The sequence below is a fragment of the Telopea speciosissima genome, chromosome 2 (assembly GCF_018873765.1).
Source record: "Telopea speciosissima isolate NSW1024214 ecotype Mountain lineage chromosome 2, Tspe_v1, whole genome shotgun sequence".
Classification (NCBI taxonomy): domain Eukaryota; kingdom Viridiplantae; phylum Streptophyta; class Magnoliopsida; order Proteales; family Proteaceae; genus Telopea; species Telopea speciosissima.
In genome coordinates, this window is record NC_057917.1 from 69,686,488 (window position 1) to 69,712,668 (window position 26,181).

At 39.2% G+C, this 26,181-nt stretch overlaps 1 protein-coding gene across 1 annotated transcript; it reads left to right on the forward strand.

The window, feature by feature from the left end:
* Window positions 1-264: 264 nt before the first annotated feature.
* Window positions 265-24,931, forward strand: LOC122651343 (uncharacterized protein At1g32220, chloroplastic). Its single transcript, XM_043844691.1, has 10 exons — window positions 265-419; window positions 1,183-1,300; window positions 1,421-1,509; window positions 2,487-2,542; window positions 2,628-2,683; window positions 17,413-17,506; window positions 21,662-21,741; window positions 22,047-22,089; window positions 23,863-23,954; window positions 24,523-24,931. Exons 1-10 carry the CDS (start codon window positions 364-366, stop codon window positions 24,694-24,696), a joined length of 858 nt encoding a protein of 285 aa, XP_043700626.1. The 5' UTR covers window positions 265-363; the 3' UTR covers window positions 24,697-24,931.
* Window positions 24,932-26,181: the final 1,250 nt, after the last annotated feature.

The following is a 26,181-nucleotide window of genomic DNA, read 5'->3' on the forward strand; positions in this document are numbered from 1 at the left end:
CGGCTTATGGTCTATCTGTCAATATATGTTCTTCTGCTTCCGGGGCATACGTTACATATGTTTGAGCCACATATGCTTAGACTTCGGAGACTCTTCTCTTTTATGCTCCTTGCCTCCTTTACGTGCCATGTGTTATTCTCTTTCTCTCTCTCTCTCTGGGCTGTAAACGGAGAGTATGGAAACTGGTGCGGAAATCATGAGAATCTCGCAATAGGGAAGAGAACCTAGAACTCAGACTTTTTCTAAAGATTTCTTCCTCAGCACTCAAGCGCTTCTTCCCATCCCCATTGATTTGGTGTTCTCAATTCTCAAAGTTCTCAGAGACTCAGAAACGAATTAAGAAAAGGGAAAAAGAGAGAGGCAATGACGACGATCGTGTCACGCTTGCTCCCTTCACGGTCATCACTGCCAAGACTCTAGTAAGTTGTTTCATTTGGGCCGTTTAAGATTTCATGGCGATACTGCTCACCCATTCAATTGCAGCCTCATTATATGTTTTTTTTTTTTTTTTTTTAGTGGACCAGTATCCTATTAACAATCTAGGTTTCGATGAAATTTCACTTTTTTCTTTTGTTTGTTTTGTGTAAGTAATTGCTCGGAAAAGTTCTGTTGGATTCGTTTGTATCATGGGTTCTTCCTAGTTTGTACTGTGATAGATAAGATGGGTGGATCAGGGAAATGGGTCTCGTTCTTCTATTATTTCGAAATACCCAATATTCTACAATAGCTAATCTTATAGATTACCGACTCGGGAATGCTAAGTTGCCCAGTCTCAAAAACTTCTTGAAGATTTCCATTGTCATAGGTGAATTTTTGACCTTTCCTTTGGGCAGCACCTGAACAGGGACATGATGCAACCCTCCACAGGATTAGTAGCGTTACCCTTATTTACTTATAGGTAATAGTTGAACAGATTATAGCTTTCCATTTTTTTGGACATCAGAAGCATAAACAATAATTAATGTAGTTCAAATATGAATTTTTTCAGCATATAGTTTGTTTTCAAAACTGAATTGCATCATTTACGTTGCAATTTCATTGGTTTGTCTCTCAAATGTTTGAGGAATCTTATCACCATGGCACCAGCTGTCTCTCTCATTTCAATGTTGTGAATTATAGTTTATTCTTGCTTGATTAGTATTTGGAGTACTCTTATGATTGATTTTCTTGTTGCTGGAACAGTGCAATGGCTACTTCCAGACATGGAAGATTATTGACAACAGATTCTACCAAGTTAGATGAACCCTTCAAAGTTGAGGAAGCAGAGACAGTAGATGTGCCGCCACCTCCAACAGAGAAGGTACTTTGTGGTCTGGACCATCGTTAACATCCAATTGTTTGTTTATCTTCTACCTATAATGATGTATGCTTCTCAGCCTTTGTTGTTCCATATATTGAATTCTATTCACATTTGATCCAGTTACTTGTGTTGGGGGGAAATGGATTCGTCGGGTCACATGTTTGCAAAGAAGCACTGGATCGTGGTTTATCTGTGTCCAGCCTGAGCAGGTATTACTTTGCTCTATTGGCAAAAATTAGTTTGGAGGTTGAAATCTGTAACTTGTGCTCATTTTTCCTACTGGATTTGGTCCTAAGAAAATTTAAATTTATCATATCCTTTTGATTTTCAGATATATTCAGACATAAACTCTAGCATAGCAATTTGCAAGCATGTGACTGTGACTTTGTTTTCAATCGTCATTGTTCTGCAGTTTCTGCCTCTGTTATGTATATATTTTAAATATCAGCCTTAAAATTCTGTATTGGAACTTTTCTTACATCTCCTTTCATTTTAAATTCCTTGTGTTCCAAACTTTTTGATATCTGTAGTTGCCTATTATCGACTCAAGTGATGGGAATCAATGAATCATATACTCAAGATTCCATTCACATACCATTATCCCCCTTCCTCCTTTAATGCACCCTCTGGCTCCTATTGCAATTTGCAACAGACTGAAAATGAATCAATCAAGAAATTATAGACAATTCAAAATTCTATTGGTTTTATATGATCAGCATCTTCCATTTATTTTGTAAGTGCTCTAAGTTCCCTATGATCCTGTTTAATTCTTGACTTTATTATATTAATGTTTTTCTCCCCGTTCAATGTTTTTTGGCCCTTGTTTTGTTTCTATCTAAAGAATGTAAAATTTCTTAGGACCTGTGAAATTCTGAATTTAACCGAAAAGAAAAAATATGAATCAGGAATGTTGTCCTAATCATTCCACTCAGAAGGAATTCTATATTTTCTAGTTGCCTCAGAATGTTGTCCAAATCATTTCCCTTAGAAGGAAATTTTATATTGTCTACCTTCCTCATGATTGGATCATTGGTCATCTTTGGTATAGTATTAGATTGACATGTTATTCATATCGTTTTTTGCTTTTGGAGACTTCCTGGCAGAGATTCTCCCCTGATTAAAAATCATGAGGTCTCCTCCTTTCTTTAACTGTTTGGGAGTCACTACTAACTCTTATTTCTTTCAGGTCTGGAAGGTCATCTGTCCAGGATTCCTGGGCCAATAGCGTGGACTGGCATCAAGGTTTACTGTTAGTCTTTGTTCTTCCTCTCTTAATTACTACAACTGTTGACATTCTGACAAATGCAATGACATTCTTCTTCCACAGGAAATCTTCTTTCACCTGATTCATGGAAGGATGCTCTGAATGGAGTGACTGCAGTGGTTTGTCTTCCTTGCTACCTTAATGGAACTCCACTCAAACTATGATTAGTCCCCCCCCCCCCCAACCCCCCCAACCATCTTTTTGCAAGGAAATTAAGAGACAAGCTAGGACATATATGATATTGATTACAAATATGAGTGATTTTTTTTTTGGGGGTACAAATGGTAAGATACTCTTCTAAAATATCAAATACGTATTCTTTAGGAAGAATGAAATGTTATTGTATGTCACATAATTTGCTCCATGGTGTAGAGGATTCTCTTGACTTATTCAATAAGGGTGGGGTGAATGATGTGATCCCGGGTTCGAAAACCTTGTTTGGGTTCGCTATAGGGCCCACCCAAGTAAGAAAAGACTCAAATCAAGAGCATTAGTGGAAAAAGAGTAAATAAATTGAAGTTGCAAAGGGGGAGGGGCAATTTGATAATTAACCATAATATTAGAGGGGGTACTTGGTATGTAAAATGGGAAAAAGAAACAATTGGGTATTAAAATTTATTGTCTAGATATGGACTTGGAACAAAACACAAAATAAAGGACAATGGAAAATAAATATAAAGGGAGGGGTAATAACGGAAAATCAGAATTTAAGGTTAAAGAACACAACCCATGAATGTGACGTTGTCTTCAACCTCCATCCACGATAACACACAGAAACCATCAATAAGGAAAAGCTTGCGGGTGATGAATCTCTCTCTCTCTCTCTCTCGGGGACTTTGATTGGCTTGAAACTATGGCGCTCATAGAATAAGGGGTATTTGGCGACTGGGAACCTAGGGTTCAGGTCGCCCTAGGGTGGTGATCTTATGCCCAGAGTATGAGGAGGAAAGAAGAGGAGATGAGAGAGACAGTCCACAATCGTGAGAGATTGTGTGCCAGAACAGGGGATGGGGAAAAGGAAAACAGACAGGAAGAAGAAGAACGAAGGAAGAGAAGAGGGAAGTTACGATAGCCAGCAAGAGGGTATTGCTGACACTGTAACGCAGAACAGTAATGGGAACCAGATCACAGGGAAGAGGGGGAAGAAAGGGGACGACAGCCAAGCTGCCTAGGCCATGCAGGCTTCAACTAAAAAAAAAACTCAATTCATTTTTCAAATCTGAACATTCCATTTCAGTTACAGCTTATAAAAGAAATTATAACTCCTAAAAATTAGAAACCAACTCCAAATCGGAAACTGAAATCAATTAGGAAACTACTACCTCCCTACATCGCTATCTCCTACCAAAAAAAAATCAAATAAAATATGCATATCATCCTAATGAAGAAAACAAGTATCTAATTTATTTTACTAGAGCCAACTAGATCTGGATCCTGTTCTTGGTCGGGGTTTTTGATCGGATTCAGCCTGGTCCATGAAAGCATTGCTGCAACAGTGAAGTAGGGGGAAGAGAATGGGATAGTTTGAAAATTGTAAGCTGGAATTTATATGTCAACCACTGCGCGAGGCAACTCCTTACTTGTTTATCTTTTTACAAAAAGAAATCCTTGTATTTGGTCTTGATTCTTGATGTAGATGAGATATTTCAGTTTCCCCAAGTATCACAGCTAATAGCATGAATTATTACCTCGAAATCCAGATTTTATAATTTTGGCCCTCATTGTGGTGTCTTTGAGTAAGGAGTTATTGATCTGGGAAATCAATTTATAATATTTAAACATCAATCGAAAAAATTTCTCAGTACCCTGTTGTGGTGGTGGAACTTTTATACAGGACGTGTTTAGATTGTGTGGCTCTTTTTTATCCTTTTCTCAACCTGTACAACTCAACTCAACTCAACTAAGCCTTATGCCAACTAAGTGGGGTTATCTACAATGATCCTATTTCTCCATTCAACTCTTTTTGAACTATACTTGTTGTCAACCCTTATCCAGCTTGTCTTTTTTCAAAATGTCGTCCAAAGTCATTTTAAGCCTATCTCTTGCTCTTTCAGCTCCTCCTATCTGAATCATAGCACTCCTCCTTACTAGTCACTGATGCATTTAAATTTTAAGGATCTCCATTGCCCATGTTCATGATTTCTTCTCAATTTAACATGTATCAAAGCTATTTCTAAAGTACCTCCAATGTGTTCATTCATTATTTTATCTTTTCTAGCTTTTTATCACTCATCCATTTCAAAACCCTTGTCTCAACTACTATCTTTATCTATATGTTGTTTCTTCACCACCCAACATTCAGCTCCATGCATCATTGCTGGTCTTATAGGTCTCACCTATAAAACTTTCCTTTCAAATTTAAGTGGAATGCATTGCTCTCCCAAGACTCTAGAAGCACCTCTTCACTTCCTCAACCCTGCTTTGCTAAAAACGTGAGAGACTAAATACTCACATAGACTTCTTCTAAATTGTATAATTTTCAACTTAATAACCATGTCATAGGAAAATGTTTATGCACTTGTTCCCATATTTTCTTTGATTAATGCCACTACTATCATCAGTATCATCATCATCATAGGAAAATGTTTTGAGTACTGAGAAAGCTTCATTATGAGAAAAGTTTAAAAGATATCCCTCTTTTGGCCTAGCAGGATCAGTGCCTTGATTTGAGCCATGTCAAGGATGAAGATGCTAATTGAACCACATCATGGATGGAGCACCCTCTATACCATCTGTTGAAGTGTCCATTCAAGGTCCCAGAGTTAGTGATGTGGGATGGATACCAACACTATCTACATGTATTTTTTGTTCTGACATAATCAAGAAAGAGGGCTTTACTTCTAGGATGTGGGCATGTGGGAAAGGCCTTTTGGACTGAAAGTTGACTCTGAATATGGGACAAGGCCTATTTGTGCACAATTTGTCAATTTCTGGGTGCAACCAAAATTGCTAGATGGTAAATCTGGTACCCCTTCGCAAGCTTGGCAAGACCACTAGTCCTGTTAATCCTTATCATATATCTTCTTACAACAAAAGCTCAGCCTTATCCCAACTAAATGGGGCCGGCTATATGGATCCTTTTTCTGCAATCAGCTCTATTCAGAATCATACTTGTTACTAATGTAAGACTGTGTACTAAAGGTAACAGTCCCAAAATAATCTTCAAACTTCAATAAACTCAGGTGAGTAAACTCAGGCTAGGTAGAAGGAACTAAGCAATCAAATCTGAGAATAAAGCTTGAACAGGAAGAGGATTTAGATTACTCACAGCAGGGCTTCAAAGTAGAAGCAGCAGCTATTAGAAGGACTCAAAATAATAAGACTGAGGAAGAGAATCCTTAGTTGTCACAGGGGAATTAAAGTAGAAACTGCATCAGGTCAAAAAAAGGGGCCCAAAGGCCCCAAACCTTGCTCGAGTGGGGAGGTTGCAGAAGCAGCAATAAGAGCAGTAGATAGGGGCCACAACAGGGATCAAGTGGTCTTCTCTAAGGGTAGAACAAAGCCCCAAAACCCTGCAGAGAATAGATCCCAGAATAGGAATCAAAAGAGGATCGAGTTCTGCAGAAGAAGCCCAGGTTCAGCAAGGATTCGAATGGTCCAATCAGGCTTGAGAGCATATCTTCGGCAGCACATATATGGAGTCTTCTTGCACAGCAACAGGGACCAGCAGCAGACAAACTCGATAGACTAATGGTCTTCAAGAAGCAGCAGCAGCAGAGAACAAAAAGACAGAAGGAAGAGAGCTCGAGATAGAGGCAGGTGGGGATTGGGCTTTCTCAGCCCTGGGTCTTTCACTTACAGCTATCTCAGCTGTTGAACAGGGATTTTTCTCCCATAATCGAGTGCAAGGAATGCCTCCAAAATTCTTTCATTAATTCATTGTCAAGCTCTTACAAAGGCTGCCTATTTAATGACTTAGGCTAGCGTACAAAAATAGAAAGTAAAAATTAGCAACTACTAAAACTTAGCAACTAATGACAATAGGAACCGACTGAAAATAGAAACTACTAAAGGCTTCATAATCCAGCCTTCTAAACATGCAAGAATAGTCAAATTAGTAACTAATAAATCAGAAACTAAGCAACTAGGATTTGACTGGTCAAAGACCAGCCTTGTCAAAATCATGGGGCACAATCTTGGGTCTTCTAAAAGGCCTGCTGGGCTGGCTCGAACTGGTCCAGTCCTGGCCCATTAGAACCTGGTTCGTGTTAAGAATAGTTGTATCAGGGGTATATATGTACATAACCCCTCTTTTATGTATTCCTTATGTCATTTGTACAAGGTCAAGGGCCTGTGTATAATTATATATTCTTTTCAATATAAGCATATTAGTCTCTTGTTTTGAGACATAACACACCAAAACCAAAACCGTGGTTGCTCTCTTCAGCTTTCTTCTCTTCTCCTTCTTCCACTCTAAAAGCTAACATGGTATCAGAGCATTGATCCTGCTGTTTGCAAGTGTTCGAAGGAAGTTTGGAGAGTGAAGAAGGTTTTCTTTCACTTGGTTGCTGCTGCTGTTCGAAGGTCTGGTTAGGTTATCATCTACAACTTGTTTCTCTCTTGTTTGGAATCCAAATGGAGTGCTTCTTAGTGCTTTAGTTTCGTTTGGGGGTCCTCTTTGATCTCCTTGGCTCCTCTTAAGCGTTCTGCAAGCATCCATTCATCCACAAGAGATCTCGGTTTGGCTGTTCTGCCCAGAATTTCCGCCAGCTAGAGTCTAGATTGGCACCTGCTCTTCAATAGAGCCTTGTTAGGCCATTGTTTATGGTTCATTTGCATCATTTTTTGGTAAGGAGCATTACTCATCTTTACTCCGCTGCTGTTTGAGTATTTTCTGAAGATCTACAAGTGTTTCTAGCCTTTTTTGGCTATTGTTTGCCCTGTTTTGTGCTTACTGTTTTGAGAGAAATCTGTTTGCTTGAAGTGCTGCTGTTTACATCTTCTAAGTGGTTGATTTAAGATCAAATATGGGTGAGAAAAATGTTGAAACACCCTTGCCCCTTGTGGAAACAGCTCCATCTCTCCCTTCTTCCTTTGAGAGCCCCAATATCCAACTTCCTATTGCCAAGCTTGAGAACCACAACTATTTGGATTGGTCCCGATCCATGAAATTGATTCTTCGGTGTAGAGGGAAGATGGGATACATCAATGGCAGCATCAAGGCTCCTCTCCCTACCGAGCAAGGGTACTCCAAATGGGACACTGAGAATTCTCTTGTGATGGCCTGGCTTCTTTTCTCAATGAAGCCTGAGATTGGAAGAAGATTTATGGGCAAGGAGACTGCCAAAGACATTTGGGACAGTGTGGCCCGTATTTTTGATCGTGTTGGAGACTCTACAAAGGTGTACCAACTTCTCCAACAGATTGTTAGCCTGCGCCAGGGTGATAGAAGCATCTCTGATTACTATAGTCTTGTTGTGGGCCTATGGGAGAAGTATGATCACTATAGAGATCTTCAGTTGTGTCCTGATGATGAGGTCAAAGTGCACTGGTTGTTTGAGAAAGAGAGGGTCTTATTTCTCCTTGGAGGCCTTAATTCTGATTTTGAACCTCTTAGGATACAAATCCTTGGCCGCCCAAGTCTTCCCTCACTAGAGGAGGTGTGTGAATATCTACAGAGTGAGGAGACCCGTAGGGGTGCCATGGGGACTGCTTCCACTGTTGAGCACTTTGCTCTTGTTTCTTCCACCCCTCAGGACTCTACTAAGGGAGCTGATAAGGGGGCTGCTAAGGGAGCTGCGAAGGGCTGCTTCTTATGTGACCATTGTGGCAAATCTGGGCATACGAAGGACTTTTGTTGGGATCTCCATGGGAAGCCCCCTTCTGGTTCCTCTAGGGGACTGAAAGGGCAACGAAAGAAGGGGCCTAAGGCTCATGTTGGAGTCATTGAATCTGATCCCTCCTCTCTTTCCAAAGAAGACATTGCTGCATTTCACCGGATTGTGGCCCATCTGGATGGTTCCTCTGCTACTCCTACATCCACTACACTGCAGGCCTCTTCCTCCTTCGGTACTACACCTTGGGTCATTGACTCAGGTGTCACGGATCATATGACTAGTAGGTCTCAGCTGTATAATTCCTATTCTGTTTGTTCTGGGAAAGATAAGTTAAAAATTGCTGATGGTTCCTTCTCTTCTATTTCTGGTAAGGGAGATATCCAGGTTGCATCACTTTTACCCTTGAAGTCTGTCTTTCATGTTCCCAATTTTGCCACTAACCTTCTTTCAGTTAGCCAATTGATTAAATCTTTGAACTGCTTTGTTACATTCTTTCCTACCCATTGCCTTTTTCAGGATTTGGTGACGAGGAGGGTCATTGGCAGTGGTCGTGAAGCTAATGGCTTGTTTGTTTTGGAGACTGGTGCTTCCCCTGTTGTACAAGCTCAATCCTATGTTTGTGGGCAAGAAGGTGGATGTACTCAGGAGGATATTTTGCTTTGGCATCGTCGTTTGGGGCACCCTTCTTTTTCTGTTATGAGAAAATTGTTGCCACATTTATTTACTTCTTTTCCTGTCACTCATGTTTTTCATTGTAAACCTTGTCTATTTGCCAAAAGTTGTAAAACAGTTTATCCATCTACTGGTAATAGATCTACTTCACCTTTTCATCTTATTCATACTGATGTTTGGGGGCCTTCCCCTGTTGCTTCTTTGCATGGCTTCCGCTACTTTGTTTCTTTCATTGATGACCATTCTCGGGTTACTTGGGTTTACCTTTTGAAACATAAGAGTGATGTCTATGTTGCATTTAAAAATTTTATGAGTTAGTGTATACCCAATTTCACACTCGGATCCAAATTGTCCGCTCTGACAAAGGTGGGGAGTATATGTATAGTGGTTTGGAAACCTTTTTTCCTGACCATGGCATTATTCATCAGGTGGCCTGTGTTGATACCCCACAACAAAATGGGGTGGCTGAAAGAAAAAATCGCCATCTCCTTGAAGTGGTTAGATCCCTTTGGTTTACCATGCATGTTCCCAAAACCTTTTGGTCTGATGCCCTACTCACTGCTGTCTTTCTTATTAATCACATGCCATCTAGTGTCTTGAACTTCAAGGTTCCTCTTGATGTTCTACCCTCACGGTCTTCTTCGTTTTCTCTTCCTCCAAGGGTGTTTGGTTGTATTTGCTATGCACATATTAGCAAATCTGCCCGTACTAAATTGGATCCTAAGGCCCTAAAGTGCATCTTTCTTGGGTATTCCTCCACCTCCAAAGGGTATAAATGCTATCATCCTCCTACTCGTCGGTGGCTTCTCTCCAAAGATGTCCATTTCTTTGAAACCATACCGTATTTTCAGTCACCTCTTCAGGGGGAGTGTTCATCTCTTGGTGGTGGTGTTGAGGGTGAAGAGGTTCCCGAGTTTGTTTCATTTCCTTTCTCCTCTCTTGTCCCTATTTCCCCTTTTCAGATTGACAAAGGAAAGAAAAATTCTGTGGATACTGTTGTTAAGGGGGAGCCTCCTAGTGCACAGGAGATCAGAGAACAGGGGGAGCTACTGGTGTATACGAAGGACAGAAGAAATCCTTCTTCATGGCTTCCTATAAAGAAGACCTGCCAAAATCCTTCTTCGTCTCCTCATCCTGAGCCTCCATTCATCAAGACAGGTATACCTTCCTCTACTTCTACATCCTCGGACTTAGATCTTCCTATTGCTCACTGCAAGGGAACTCGGGCATGTACTAATCCCATTGCCAAGTTTGTTTCCTATGATTCTATCTCCCTTACAGGTATAGCCTTCACTGTGGCTATCTCATCCATCTCTATTCCCAAGAATGTAGCAGAGGCTATGACAGATCCAAAATGGAGAGAAGCAATGCACACAGAGATGTTGGCTCTTGAGAAGAATCACACTTGGGACCTTGTTGAACTCCCTAAAGGGAGAATCCCTGTTGGATGCAGATGGGTATTCACAGTCAAGTTCAAGTCTGATGGTACTGTGGAGAGGTATAAGGCAAGACTTGTCGCCAAGGGTTATACACAGGTGTATGGCATTGACTATCAGGAAACCTTTGCTCCGGTGGCCAAGCATAACTCCATTCGTGTACTTCTCTTAATGGCTGCAAATCTTGATTGGCCATTGTACCAGCTTGATGTAAAGAATGCATTCTTACCTGGTGACCTAGAAGAAGAAGTATATATACACTCTCCTCCTGGGTTCAAGCATCCTGGTGATAATGGAAAAGTGTGTCGATTTAGGAAGGCTCTCTATGGACTCAAACAGTCTCCTAAGGCTTGGTTTGAGAGGTTTAGACAAGCCCTCCTACAAAATGGATATACTCAAAGTCAAGCTGATCACACATTGTTTATACAAAGGAAGGGCAGCACTATTACGGCTCTCATTGTTTATGTTGATGACATTGTGGTCACGGGAAACAGTGAAGCTGAAATCTCAAAGCTTAATCTTTATTTGGCTCGGCAGTTTGAAATCAAAGATCTCGGTCCATTGAAGTATTTTCTAGGGATTGAAGTTTCAAGATCCAAGCAAGGGATCAATGTTTGCCAAAGGAAGTTTGTTCTTGATCTACTTACAGAGACAGGCTACTTAGGATGCAAACCAATCTCCTCTCCTATTGAGCAGAACCACAAACTAGGGGAAGATTGTGGTAAACCTCTTGTGGATGCTGAAAAGTATCAGAGATTAGTAGGTAAGCTAATCTATCTCTCCCTCACCTGGCCTGACATCACCTACGCTATTGGAGTGGTGAGTTAGTATATGCATGCACCCAAGATGAGACATCTTGATGCAGTTTACAGGATCCTCAGGTATTTGAAGTCATGCCCCGGAAAAGGCCTTCTCTTCTCTAGGAATGGTCACTTGCGAATTGAAGTATATACAGATGCTGATTGGGCCGGGTCTATTTCTGATAGAAGATCCACCTCTGGATACTGTACCTTTGTTGGGGGAAATTTAGTCACCTAGAGAAGTAAGAAGCAACCTGTGGTAGCTAGGTCAAGTGCTGAAGCAGAGTTTAGAACCATGGCTCATGGTGTGTGTGAAATCTTGTGGTTGAAGAAACTTGTTCAAGAATTGGGATTTGAGGCAACTGAACCTATGAGTCTATATTGCGATAACAAGGCAGCCATAAGTATTGCTTACAACCCAGTTCAACATGACAGGACAAAGCACGTTGAGGTTGACAGACACTTTATCAAGGAGAAGATAGACTCTAAGACTATTTGTACTCCTTTTGTGAAGACAAATGAACAAGTGGCAGACATCTTCACCAAAGGACTTAGCTCTCATCACTTTAGTTTTATGTTAGACAAGCTGGGCATGTGTGACATATACCACCCAGCTTGAGGGGGAGTGTTAAGAATAGTTGTATCAAGGGTCTATATGTACATAACCCCTATTTATGTATTCTTTATGTCATTTGTATAAGGCCAAGGGCCTGTGTGTAATTATATATTCTTTTCAATATAAGCATGTTAGTCTCTTGTAGACATAACACACCAAAACCAAAACCGTGGCTGCTCTCTTCAGCTTTCTTCTCTTCTCCTTCTTCCACTCTAAAAGCTAACAGTTCGATGGGCCAGGTGCTTGGTTCTTCTTCTTCTTCCTTTGGTAATGCTGGCCAGTCATGAGATCTATGTCAGTTACTAGTCCTAAGCTATGCATATCTTTCATCACCACTCGCTCATCTAGAGTCATTTTAGGCCTATCCTGGGCTCTTTTAGCTCCTTCGATCTGAATCAAAATCCCCTCCGTTGAACATGTCCATGCCACGTCAAACGACTTTCTCGCAACTTATCATGTATCAGGGCTACTCCTAGATTAGCTGTAATATGTTCATTTTCTAGTTTTACCACTCATCCATCTCAACATCCTCATTTCAGCTACACTTTGTTTATATATTGTTTCTTCACTGCCCAACATTCAGCTCCATACAACATTGCTGGCCATGTAACTGTCCTTCAAAATTTTCCTTTGTGTTTTGAAGGAATACACTGATCCCACAACCCTCCGAACTCACCCCTCCATTTCATCTACCCTAATCTAATTCTTTGTGCAACATCATCTTTTATTTTCCCTCCCTATTTATGATTGAACTTAGTGGGTGAACGTTGGCGCAACAGTTAAGTTGCGCTTTTGCAACCATTAGGTTGCAGGTTCAAAACAGGGAAACAGCCTCTCCGCAAAGCGGGGGTAAGGCTGCGTTCAGCCCCTCCCAGACCCTGTAGTTGCAGGAGCCTCATGCATTGGGATGCTCTTTTCTTATTTATTTATGATTGAACCCAAGTACCTAAAATTTTCATTTTGCGGTATCCCTCTATCATCAATTTTTACCACCCCGCTTTCAATCCTATTGTTACTAAAGTCACACACCACATACTTGCTTTTTGTTCTACTTATCTTGAAACCTTTTGATTCCAAGGTTGATCACTTGATCTCCATAATTCCAATTTGCATTTATCCCTGCTCTTGTTTCATCCACCAAACCATTATCATCAGCAAAAAGCATACACAAAGGGTTCTGATCTTGAATGTCTCTAGTCACCTCATCTATGATAAACCCAAACAAATATGGGCTTAGTGCTGATCCTTGATGTAATCCAAAATTCCAAATGTAATTGGGAATTCACTACTCTCTCCTCCCGCCGTTCTTACACTAGTCACTACACCATCATACATATCTTTAACTATGTCCACATATTTACTCAAAAACACTTTTCTTATCTAACACTTGCCAGCTTAACTTGTAAAGACTCTTATCATATGCTTTTTGTCAGTCAATAAATACCATATGGAGATCCTTCTTACGTTTTCCAAATATTTCCATTAGTCTCCTAAGCAAATAAATCTTTCTGGCCTAAAACAGAATTGGTTATCTGATATATTAGTTTCTTCTCTTAGGCAGGTTTCAATTACTCTCTACCATAATTTTATAGTATGGATCATAAGTTTTATTCCTCTATAGCTATTACAGCTTTGAATATTGTCTTTATTTTATAAATTCGAACCACAGTGCTTCTCCTTCATTCATCTGGCATTTTTTTATGCTCGTAATCTTATTGAACAACTTAGTTAGCTAAGTTATTCCACAAAATCCTAACTTCCTAAGCTCTTCCACACCACTTCTGGGATACCATCTGGACCGATTGCTTTACCTATTTTCATCTTCTTTAAAGCTTCCTTTACTTCAGATGTCCTAATTTTCTCTCTATATATATATAAGAGTATGATTTCTCTATTCTTCCTTTCCCTCATTTTTCTAGTTTATAGATATCTCTTCCCCTCTCCTTTGTGGCTAAACTGTTATAGATTTCCTCTAATGTCTTAGTCTATGCTTTCCCTACTATTTTCTTAGCTTCATTTTGAGCAAATATTTATTTTTTTAAATACTCATTTTTAGTCATTTGTCAAGTTTTAAAACTAGATTTCTTATCTTTAATGGCTGCTTGAACTTCCTCATCCCACCACAAAGTTTTACTGGAGGAATGCCACTTTTCTTTAGATTTGCCTAAAATGTTTGGATCTACATTTTTAATATAAATAGTCAATCTTGTTCCACATCATATTAGTGTCTTCATCGTAGTCCCACACCTTCCCTGTGTTATTAATTTGTTTGTAAATGTCTTCAAGTTTTCTCCTTTTAAGTTCCACCGTCTTACCTATAGTGAATAAACTCACAGTTCTTACAATTCATCATTTAAAAACCCGTGTCCATGACTATTAATCTATGTTGCATGGTTATGTTTGTTGAACTAAAAGGTCCATAGAGAGGAGGGTGAATCAGTGACACCAAAAAATTTCCTGTTAGGATGAATCGGTCAATTGCTTTGTCGGCGAGTCAACCATACAACCTCACAAATATATGCTCCACAATCCACAAGGAAAACAAACCACAAGTAAAGCAAGAACACAACACAAATATACTTGGTTCGCTAAGGTGGCTACGTCCGCGGTGCAAATGGCTTCTTGGGCTACAACCTAAGTCTAGTCCGGGTATAATGCACAATACAATGTTTAGTAGCACCCACCACAAGGAGCACCAGCCCCTAATTCTTGTAGCCCTCACTACAATGGAGCTCCTACTCCCCTATCCACGGTGCAAATGGCTATTTGGGTGCAAATGCCTACAAAATTCTTAAGATTATGCCTGTGGCATTTTATCAAACACTTAGCTTACAGTCTACTACACTTACATTTATGAAATGCAAACAAGAAGTTACTTACACCCAATGTTGCATCTCCTTCTCTTCTCCTACTGCCAAATTTCACCTCAACCCTTGGGGCTTCAACCAATGTCTATGAATAAATAAAACCCTCTTTGTGTTTTCCTCACAAACCTTAGGTTTGTAGAATAGCTCTTCTCCTCTTCTCTGCACTTGATTTTCTTTCAAATACACATGAATAGTCCTCAAAGCAAAGCAATATAGCTTAAATAGATGCTTGAAGGTAGTATTCTAGGGTTCTTCTCCTTGCGGCTCTCTCTTCTTTTCTTCTCTTGAGTGGAGTGAGTTCTCTCTAATTTTGAATGGCACTTGCCTCTTTTTATATGCCAAGAAGTAACTTGACACCACGTGTAGCCTCAGTTGACACTTGTTAGACTGTGGTTATCGGTCGATGAGGCTTAGTCGATGTCGACTGACTGTAGACTGACCCTTAGTCGCCATTGACACCACGCATTGAGCATCAACCAGATTATGTCGGTCAATTGTGTTAGGGGTCGACTTTGTGAGACATACATGAAAAGCCTCCGTTGACGGTTGATGGCCTTGTGTAGACACTTGGTGACCCTCAGTCGACGTCGACTTAGCATTGATCAGCAGCCAGTCGATGTCAACTCAAATATATTGAGCGTCGACTAGATTGAAATGGATGTTGACTTCTTCAGAGCTGCTGCACTCTTCATTTAAGCTGCAACTTCTTCTCTTCTATATAGCAGGCCATTCTTCCTCTTTTGCAATGGCAATTCATCCATCATTTGGTGAGTATGTTGTCTACAATTACAACACTTAGCTCAACAATCTCCCCCTTTGGGATTGTTGGCAACACACGGCAAGACACACAACACTCACACTCCAAAATGCTTTCATTAGCTGCATGTATCTCCCCCTGCATATAATTGTTGGCAACACATGGAAACACACTCAAGACTCACACTCCAAAAAGCTTCCATTTGCTGGATGTATCTCCCCCTACATATCTCTTCCCCTCTCATTTGCTGCATATATCTCCCCTTACATATGGTCCCTCTCCCCCTTTGACAACAATACCAAAGGGTGTAAAAATTGACTCCTCTTGAGTCCATAAGGGAGCAAAATATAACAATGAGACATGCTCCCCCTGCTAATATGTGCCTCTACACAATTCAGTGATTGGGAAGAGTAACCGCTTCCAACTTTTTGCGAAGGTATTCAAACACCTCCTTAGGCAATGGTTTGATGAAGATGTCTGCCGCCTGCTCTACTGTGGGGACTCAGTGTGACTTCTCCTTCAGTGACATCTCTCAAGAAATGATCTGGATGGCAATGTGCTTTTGTATGTGAGTGCATTACCGGGTTCTTAGAGATATTGATGTCACTTGTGTTGTCACAATACACTGGGATGGGCTTGCTAAGATGTATGCTCATTGCCCAAATCCTTCAACATCTATTTCATCCATAACACTTGGGTAAAACATGAGGTTGCTGCAATATACTCTGCTTCTGCTATGTATATAGAGACTGACTCCTGCTTCTTCTTATGCCATGCAACAAGATTGTTGCTAAGGTAGAATGCACCTCTACTGGTGCTCTTCTTATCATCCACACATCCTGCCCAATCTGCATCCGAGTACGAAGAGAGTGTGAAATCTTTGCTTCTAGGATACCATAAACCATGCTCAATGGTCCCCTTGAGGTATCTAATATCCTATTCACCGCTGTCCCATGTTACTCCTTTGGGCTTGCCTGGAATCTTGCTACCATGCATACAGCCTACAAGAGATCTGGCTTTGTAGCTGGTTAGTACAATAAACTTCCAATCATTGACCTGTACATGGTGTGGTCAACTGATGGAGACTCGTCATCTTTGCTCAACTTGCACCTAGTCACCATGGGATGGCTGACAGACTTGCAGTCTTTTATGGTAAACTTCTTCAATATTTCCTTCATATTCTTGATTTGAAATATGAAAATTCCATCCTTCAATTGATTTATCTGCAAACCAAGAAAATATGGTAGTTCACCAATCATGGACATCTCAAATTCCTTCTGCATCCTCTCTACAAAGTCTCTGAACTATTCATCTCTGTGGCCCCCCCAAAATGATGTCGCCAACATACACTACTACAATGATTTGGCTGCTGTACTCAGACGTGATATAGAGGTTGTTGTCCACCAGTCCCTTCCTGAATCCCAACTTACACAAGTAGGTTTCCAGACTTGAATACCATGCTCTTGGCGCTTGCTTCAATCTATACAAGGCTTTCTTCAGTTTGTACACCTTGTTGGGATCATCTCTTAATTGGAATCTGTCTGCTGCTCAATGTACACCTTGTCTTCAAGAGTGCCATTCAAGAAAGCTGATTTTACATCCATCTGAAACACTCTGAATTTTGCACTTGAGTGGATTGCATTCCACAAAAGTTTGAGCTTCAATTGAGCTGCCACATTTCAGATTTCCACATGCTTAGAGAAGCTTCTCTCAAATATTGTAATTAGGGAAACTAGTCCTGTTGTTGAATCTTCTTCATTTGTATGACTATCATATTTGTAAAGTAAGGCTACTTTTGTTATTCTTCCTTTTTCATCTTTGAAAGACAAGTGTGGTATTCCTTTAATTTAACCATTTTTTTTCTTAGACATATTTTCTGCAGAATATGGTTGTCTACGCCTTTAATTTGTTTGAATTTTGTAGATATCATGTGTGGGAGGTTTTGGCTCAAATTCATATATGTATAAAATAAACGGGACAGCAAACATCAATGCAATAAGAGCTGCAGCAGGACAAGGTACACCATACCAATTTTAAGATCCTTTTACAATTTTTGAGCATCAACATTTAGAGTAGTTGTTACTAGTTTTAATTGCAGAATCAATGAGTTAGGGGAGAAGTAGTTGGACAAGGAAGAAATAGTGAAACATACAATTAAAAAATTTGAGGGAGTGCTAAGACTCACAATGACTCCAGGTTATGTGCATTAGGGTTAAAGAGAGTTGACCTCAAAATGTAACTTCACATCACAAGGGGAGTAAGTTAATGTCTCCCATCTTGGAATGGGCCAAGGTTCTAAAACTCGAGTTTCGACTAGGTTTCGATCAGCCAGAAAACGAGTTCATCTCGATTTCGACCATATCTCGGTCGACACCTGGGACTTTCTCCAGGCTAACTCGAACCTTGGTTTCGAGGCCCAGAAGTTGTTCTTTTGCCCTGTTTCTTATTTTGTTGCCCATTCTAGACATTTTAAACTCAATCCATGCATTAGTTTCACATAGAGAACACTAAAAATATTACTTGTGGTTTTGATCCAAGTTTGATACTGTATATTGTTCTTGGACATGGTATCCAATAAGGTTTGACCGGAATATAACTCCTTCAATATAAATGAGATTTAAGCAATCTTAGATTTGTTAGAAAGCTTTCCAACAAGTCCAAGATTGCTTAAATCTGATTTATATTAAAGGAGTTATGTACCGGTCAAACTTAATTTGGTGTGAACGAAAGCTATCAAAATTGCTCTGACTGAAAATATTTTTTTGGACATCAAAACAAATAAATATTTTATCACACTTTTGGTTTTTAGCAATGTTTTACCATATTAAGGTTTATGAAATTTTTAGATTTGAGAAAAACCCTAGCACTAAAAAGTTGAAAATTGCACCTACCGTCGAAAATCCAATTTTTGTTCTTGAACTGGGGAATTGACTTTTTTTCCTTTTGGAATTTTATTTTTTAACTATTTTTATTGGATTCAAATAGAGGTTATTTGCTTATTTATGAATAATATCTTAAGTAAATGAAAATATTTACTTAAATGATACTAGGCATAAATAAGTGTCTGTCCTGGTTTCTGGCCTGGTAACTGGCATACTTAAGTATCTGTACTGGTTTCAAGTCAGGTTTCCCAAGTTTCGATGGGCACAAGTGTCGAAACTTGCGAAATTACCAACATCTCGATCGAAACTAGTCGAAACCATCGAATTTCGGTCGAAACCCTGGATTTTTTAAAATCACCCTTCAACTCGTCTCGGAAACCTGCGAAACCGAGTTAACTAGGTGGTTTCGACAGGTTTCGGTCGAGTTCTTCTTCCATGGAATGGGCAAACCAGATGGGACACAACAAACACAGTTATATGGGAATTGGCTTCATATATTCCTCTAATATGCTTTAAGCTATTAAAATTTTGGCTGTTCATGGAGGAGAAGACACTGTTGGTATCATAGACTTCTCTATACCTTATACATGTCCCAAAAACTTAAGGTATGAGTATTATGGAAAAGTAAAGCCTGCTAAACCCTCTGGAACCAATTTCCAGCCCTCCGTTTTCATACCTCAGTTCTTTAGCATCAATTTTTTAAAATTTTTTTTTTTGGGGGATGGTTTTCATGCACGGCTGCATAAGAGGGTGATGCAGATTCATCACCAAAATAGGCCTATTTTATTAGGAATAAGTCTAGGGTTGGGTTCTATACATGTTGGGCCTTTGATCCCATGGGTTTTCTATGTAATAGGTCACTTTTATGGACCTAAAGTATGGGTAATAGGGTTGCATTCGGGATTAGTTGTTTTAATTCCATACTTAGTTTTATTTTGGTTTTTTGTTCATAAATTGAGCTGGTTCAACCAATGCTTCAATTTAAGTGATTTTAGTAGTTTTCTTTTAAGTGTTTAGTGGAGCTGGATTAAGACTCTGATTTGAGTCTATTTAAGTTTCCTAGTCAGTTTAAGTTGTCTAATAGGTTAATGATTGAGTTAGGCCTTTCCTTTTTAGTGTAGGGGTCTATTTTTTAGTCTTTTATATAAGGTTGTAAGGGGAGCAAGTATTGAATACGAATTTTGATAATGAAAAAGCTTTTTGCTGCTCTCTTCCATTGAAGATTTGTCTTGTGTTTGATCAAGGCTGGTGGGATCAGTGTTTGATCCGATTGACACCTTGCGGTGGGAAGCCCGGGTGGTTCGTTGAAGGAATCGGTGTTTCATCCGATTGACACCTTGTGGTGGGAAACCCAGGTGGTTTGTTTTGGTTCTCTTTTGAAGTTCTCCATTATTGTTCTACTTGAATTTGACTCTGTGGTTGAGGTTGGCGGTAATTCTTATGCTAACAAAATCTATGATTTATTACCCCATCCCTAACCTAATATATTTGGGTTCCCATGGTTTTCTTGGTTTCCCCATATGTTTTATTTCCCATTGTTGTCCTGGTTTTTTACCATAAAACTGAGTCACCTTTTGACAAAGAATTGGTAAACCTAATACCTAACCACAACCCTAACCTCAAAGGCTCAAACCCTAAAAACCCCAACTCTAAATTAGCTATTTCCCCCTTGTTTTAACCCTAAATAGATTCACCTTTTGGTAAAAGATCCTGGTTTGCCTCCTAGTTTGACTATTCAAATCTAGGACTACATTAGAGGGGGAGTTTACGATGCGTCAAACGGGGGTGTTTTTAGTCATTTCGGGCCCCTATTGGCACATCCCACTGTTGGTGCTCGACTGCACCATTTTTTTATTTACATTTTTTTTTGGGCTTTCCAGGTTTTATCTTAGGCTTCTTAGCCAATCTAGTATTTGGATAAAAGTCATAAAACTTACTAGTACAGTGCTAAATGACATGGTTTTTTTTTTTAATAGGATTGAGTTGATATCATGAATGACAAGATTTAGATGCATTATGAGATAGTTTGGTTATTTGTCAATGTTAATATAGAGGGCATGCCAAAACACGCTGCATTTATAGTTTTATGGCATGACCTTATATTATACTGCTGTTTTAGCATGTGCTTGGGTCTAAATCGTGGATTTCCAGCACTTAAAGTTGTTGATTTGATTTTCAGTTTGGAATTTCACTGCTCTATTGAAGCCATGAGGTGAACTTTCTTAACCTTTGGATTCAAAGGGATTGTGTAATGTAAACTTTAATAGTACATTGTAGGGCATTGATCAATATGCAGCTAGAGCCTTAAAAATTTTCAGAGCTTAAGACTACTGGATCCTCTTCACTAATAAACTATGGGAAAAGTCTGGGCACGCTGCCAGGGTGCCCAGACCTGTGTCTCTCTCACCCCACATGGAAATCATCCCTTGCCCCTGTGTGTCCCATGCTCCCATTGGTGCACACCGCTAGCTTACAACAAGCGGGCAGCATGCCCAACCCTCTCCCTAAAACTATATATTTCTCTTTATTAGCATGAACCTCTTGGGAGACACTGAGACTAGTGGCTTCTCAAGGAAACACTTCTGGTGGAGCTGCTCTGCTTTGTGCAGTGCTCAACTTTTCTTGATGTTCTATATAAACAATTTCATGTGTTTCAAGTCCCCCACCCTCAGCAATCTACCTTGACTATTGCTGGTGTATGCATATGTATGGATACACAATGTTCAATCGCTGTGGTTTTTTCTCTTCCCCCCCCCCCCCCTCTTTTGTTGCTTTGGTAGTAATTGGGTCTTATCTAGTCATTTTCTATAGGATTTCAGTATTGTTTAATTCTGTTATGACCTTCTATACTACATGGAATCTTCTGCAAGATTGTTCATTTTGTTTCTCTCTCTCTCTCTTCCCCCCCCCCCCCGGTTTTGTTGCTTTGGTAGTAATTTGGTCTTATCTAGTTCATTTTCTTAAGGATTTCAGTTTTGTTTAATTCTGTTATGACCTTCTATACTATATGGAATCTTCTACAAGATTGTTCATTTTGTTTTTTAGGTTGAAATATGTTTAATAAAATATCATGGCAGAAGGAATCCACTGGAACCAAGTAGTTAGGGTAGGGCTTCTATATTGAGGATGCGCGAATGAACATTTGTGATGGTGGAAACTTCACTTATTGAATTCCTCCTGTAGTATCAACCTCTTTTGATGCTTGTTTTCTGCTTTTCTCTAATTTTCTATGCTTATGATGATTTAAAATCCAGTTGTTCGACTTATTTATCCTTCATTCATGTCGTTAGGTGTGAAAAGATTTGTTTATATCTCTGCTGCTGATTTTGGTTTCGTGAATTATCTGCTGAGAGGATATTATGAAGGGAAGGTACTTACATTCATTATCTTAACATAGTGTCAAATATGTTAGAATAATTACCTCCAAGGGATGGTTTAAAGGGTATAGAGATGAGAACTAACGGTAGTTCTATAGTCCCTCTCAATGAAAAAAATTATATGAGGGGGGAAATGAAACAAAATGAAATGGATAAGAATATGTGAATCATTCAGTACAATAGCATTTATCATAAACTTTCGGTTACTGGAGCACTAATATTTCTAGTGTCAGGATTTTCATTTGATTCTATCCTTTACTAATGAAGATTTTTTCCCTATAAATTTTAAATTATGCAGAAAGCTGCTGAAACAGAGTTGTTGACAAGATTCCCTTATAGAGGTCAGCTTTCTGATTCACACTGCTCTGAACTGTTCACTATTCTTATTGTTTTGTTGGCAGAAGATTCATTATTTGAATCTAATCTGCTAATGAGTAAAGAAGGATAATCACTTTGTTTATCTGAATTTGAGAACGTGATGATTTCTCATCTTGAACACAAAATGATGTTTCCTGAGACATTATGAAGTTTCCAGTTCGTCCCTCCCTTGTTTTTTTTCTCATAGATTCTTTTTACTTGGATTCCTTCTCTTTACACAAAATAAGACTGAAATTAACCAGAAAATAACCAGCAGCAGATTTAGTAACTCAGAAACTCAGATGGAGCTGGGGAACCAATCGAAGGTAGGTCTTATTGGGTTGAGTGAACCTTCAAAATCTCAGCTACAAGCGATGGCTAGATGCTGAGATATCAACAGATCTCAGAATTAGAAGGTTAAGTTCAGATTTAGAAACTCACAGATATAAATCATATAATCAAACCTGATCATTGGATTGGACTCAATTTACCATCGAAGGAAAGGTTCATTGAGGGTACTTCAGCCTCCAACTACCATCAACCGCTGATGGATGGATATGGAGATCAGAGAGCTTGAAGTTGCTGCAATAAAACTCAGATTTGCAGGTGTTCTAGAGCCTCCTCAAGCTGTATAACAGCAGCAACTAGTAAGAACTTGACAGAGGCTTGATTCAGGTCTTCAAAGTATACTCTCACAGTGATTAGTTGCAGTCGCAGAAAATAGCACAGCAGTGTTGATCGAGTAGGGAAGGGAGGAGAAGAAGAAGGCGGTAGGGGATGGCTTTCTCAGCCTGGGTCTCTCACCCACAGCTATCCCAGCTGTTGATACAAGGATATTCTCCCATAAACAATGGCAACATGGCCTGAAAATTCTGATCTCCAAAATCTGCTCCTTCCTTACACTAGGGGGCCTATTAATAGCTTAGGCAAGTTTACAATAAAAATGGCAACTGTCCAAAATAGAAACTAACTGAAAATAGAAAGTAGGGAAATAGAAACTATTAAAACCTAACTAAAAGAAAAGATAACTAAAATTATAAACTAGGGCTTTATAGTTCAGCCACATGAAAGAATAACTAAAATAGAAACTAATAGATTTAGTAACTAAGTACTGCTAAGAGGATAGTAATGGAATAACACCAGCTCTTCAAGTCTTCTAGCAGACGATCCTCTTTCTTGTCAAAGCTTGGATTCTCTTCTGGTCCCCACCAGTGATCTTCTAATAATTTTCTCACCAAGGCAAAATAAGGGGCTGTGACACTGTTCACGTGAACAGTGTTTTGGCCTCTTTTTCTTCATGTTTTGTCCTACATCACTTTGATGCACCAGAATAACTCTCTCTCTCTCTCTCTCTCTCTCTCTCTATATATATATATATATATATATATATATTGACAACCCACAAGGAAGCAAACACAACTTGGAACTGGCAAATATTCTTTGATGAATATTTTCATTTTGACCAACATTGGTGAGCCTCTGTTAATGATACTGAAGCATGATGCTATCCTGCAATATTACTTAGATCTTCTAGATCCCTCTGTTTCTTTATTTTGATTCAGTTGCATCCAAAGGTTAACATGTGATAGAATTTTTTTTTGGTCAAGCATGTGATAGAATTGGAAGTAACAAAACTCCTTAAATACAAACAGAAATATCATGTTCGTTCGATCTATATTCCCTTTGTCATTGGTATGACAGAACCTTGGAGCATTTTTAATATATATTTAGAAAAGAATTTGCATTTTCTTCTCCAGGTGTCATTCTTAAGCCAGGTTTTATCCATGGGACTCGCCAAGTTGGGAGCATTAAACTACCTCTAGGAGTTATTGGTTCTCCATTGGAGATGGTAAGATGTATTTGCTTAATTCACAATATTTTCTCACCATCATATGAAGCTAGGTGGTCTGAAGTTTGTATTGTATTGAGGTTATGCTGGGCTACGAAATGAACTCTCTGCTTGATTTTTTTCAAATAAAACTTTGTTTTATTAAAAAAAAAAAACTGTTATGGGCACCTGATAGCACCTATTCAAAATCTTGCAAAACCTTAGCCCAAGCTTAGTGCAGTTACTCACAATCAAAACCGTGTAGGAAACTACTCAAAGTGTCAAATCAAGGAGCTAGTAAAATTTGCTAATCAATTGTATTAACATCAGCTTGTGGCAGACAATGCTCTATATACACAGGAGAGTCTGGCGTCTATTCAACAAAATCAGGGGTGCTAAAGCCCACATTTGTTCCAAAAAATTAATGATAATAGCCTGGATTATTGGAGGAAATTCCTCCAACTTCTTGTAACATAAAACTATTCTTTAGTTAGTAGATCAGCAGTCGAAGATGGATCTTGATCGCAGCTTGTCAGATTTGAATGCTTATATTTTAGCATGTAATATTCACTGTATTCAATATTTGCAGGTTCTTCAACATGCAAAACCACTCACTCAAGTGCCACTCGTAGGGCCACTATTTACGCCTCCTGTAAGTGTGCTTTCAGTCGCCAAGGTTGCTGTCAGAGCTGCAACAGATCCTGTATTCCCTCCTGGCATTGTAGATGCTTATGGCATACAACGTTATAGTCAACACAAGTGACTTGAGTCAACTAGATGTTTTGCCTCCTACTTTCTTCTGCATCAAATAAGAGAAGAAAAATCCTCGGCGATGGAACTTGCTTCTTTCAGTATATAGAGAAAATCCATTATCCTTTTCACTAGCTGATAAAAGCACAATATCCTTAGAACCAATGCTGTATTCACTGTTAGCTAGATTGAAGATTGAGGCTTTTGCTACCTCCGTGAGACAATAATATCTATTGCAGCTTGTATTTTTGTTCTTGCCTTCTTGGTTGTTTGCGCAATTGTCAGCTGATGTTACTATAGGAAGTCAAAAACAATTCAAGAATAGGGAGAGGGTTCTCTGAAGGAGAGCCATGGCTGTATGCATTCATATAAGCTTTTTCCTTAACTTGAATGTGTGATGCAGGAGCTTGTCTGTATGCTCATCAAAGACGATCCGAGCTGCAAATCCCCATTCTGCTCTATAAATGAGACATCCTACCTAAATGTAATGCCAATGGAAGATTGCTCATACTTACTCTGCCTTGGAAAAAAAAAACAGAGGAGAGTGTTACCCGAAACCAGCCCAAAATGAGCTGAGGGGGACCAAGGATGGAAACAGTCAACTGATGATAGCCTGATTACAGTTAATGGCTACAGAATGGTTAGTGAAGCTTATATGTTGTGATCACTGGCTTCCTTGCTCTTTAAAAATGGCCTTGCTAGAGTGTGAGTAGTAGTGATTTTGATTGATATCCGGCCACTGCAACTGTTCTTCCCGCATAATCTTGCTGAAGCCTACAGTTTTTACTGTCAAAACAAGTTGTGCACACGAATCTTTCCTTCTAATTTTTCCAATTTTCCTTTTAGGAAACAATTATGATATGCTCTGTATTTTTTACAAAAATAAAATTATATATTGTAAGTAGATTTACTATGTATGTCAGTATTGCCTCTACGTACATTGTATCTCATGCAAACACATGTGATCTTATTTTAATGCTCTAGGTTAATGATTCTGTGACAGATAATAAAAAAAAAATTGGATGTAAAGATCCTCTCTTCACCCATGGTGAAGAGAAAGACATTCGGTCATTTACCAAACATAGATGTATATAATTCCCTAGAGGTATAGACCATTGTTCCGTTTTAAACGCGTTTCCATTTTTAATCGTTTTAAATACGTTTTTTCCTGTATGTTTGAATGGGAAAAAACAGCAAACGCCATTTCTGTTTTAAATGTGTTTAAAATACGTTTCCATTTCTTTTGCATTTTTTAAGATCTTAGACTTGTTGAACAATGTCTTACGCAACTGATCATATTTGTTTCTCCCCAACTCTGATCAACCTGATTCTTTCATCGACATAATGATGATTTGAAGGGCTATATTTTTCGTGATATCACCTTCAGCTCAAGGTCAATGCACATATCCAAAATTGAGCTGCAGACTGATGCATCTATTAAAATAAAAAGGGTTTCTAAAACGATGACTCCCAACTCCAATTAAACATGCATCATTAC

What these genes read in the sequence shown, in the direction of transcription:
- LOC122651343 (XM_043844691.1), top strand. Translation starts at nt 364, where the DNA reads ATGACGACGATCGTGTCACGCTTGCTCCCTTCACGGTCATCACTGCCA. An exon ending in TCATCACTGCCAAGACTCTA is followed by an intron (nt 420 to 1,182) that starts GTAAGTTGTTTC and finishes TTGCTGGAACAG; the next exon opens with TGCAATGGCTACTTCCAGAC. An exon ending in TCTGTGTCCAGCCTGAGCAG is followed by an intron (nt 1,510 to 2,486) that starts GTATTACTTTGC and finishes TATTTCTTTCAG; the next exon opens with GTCTGGAAGGTCATCTGTCC.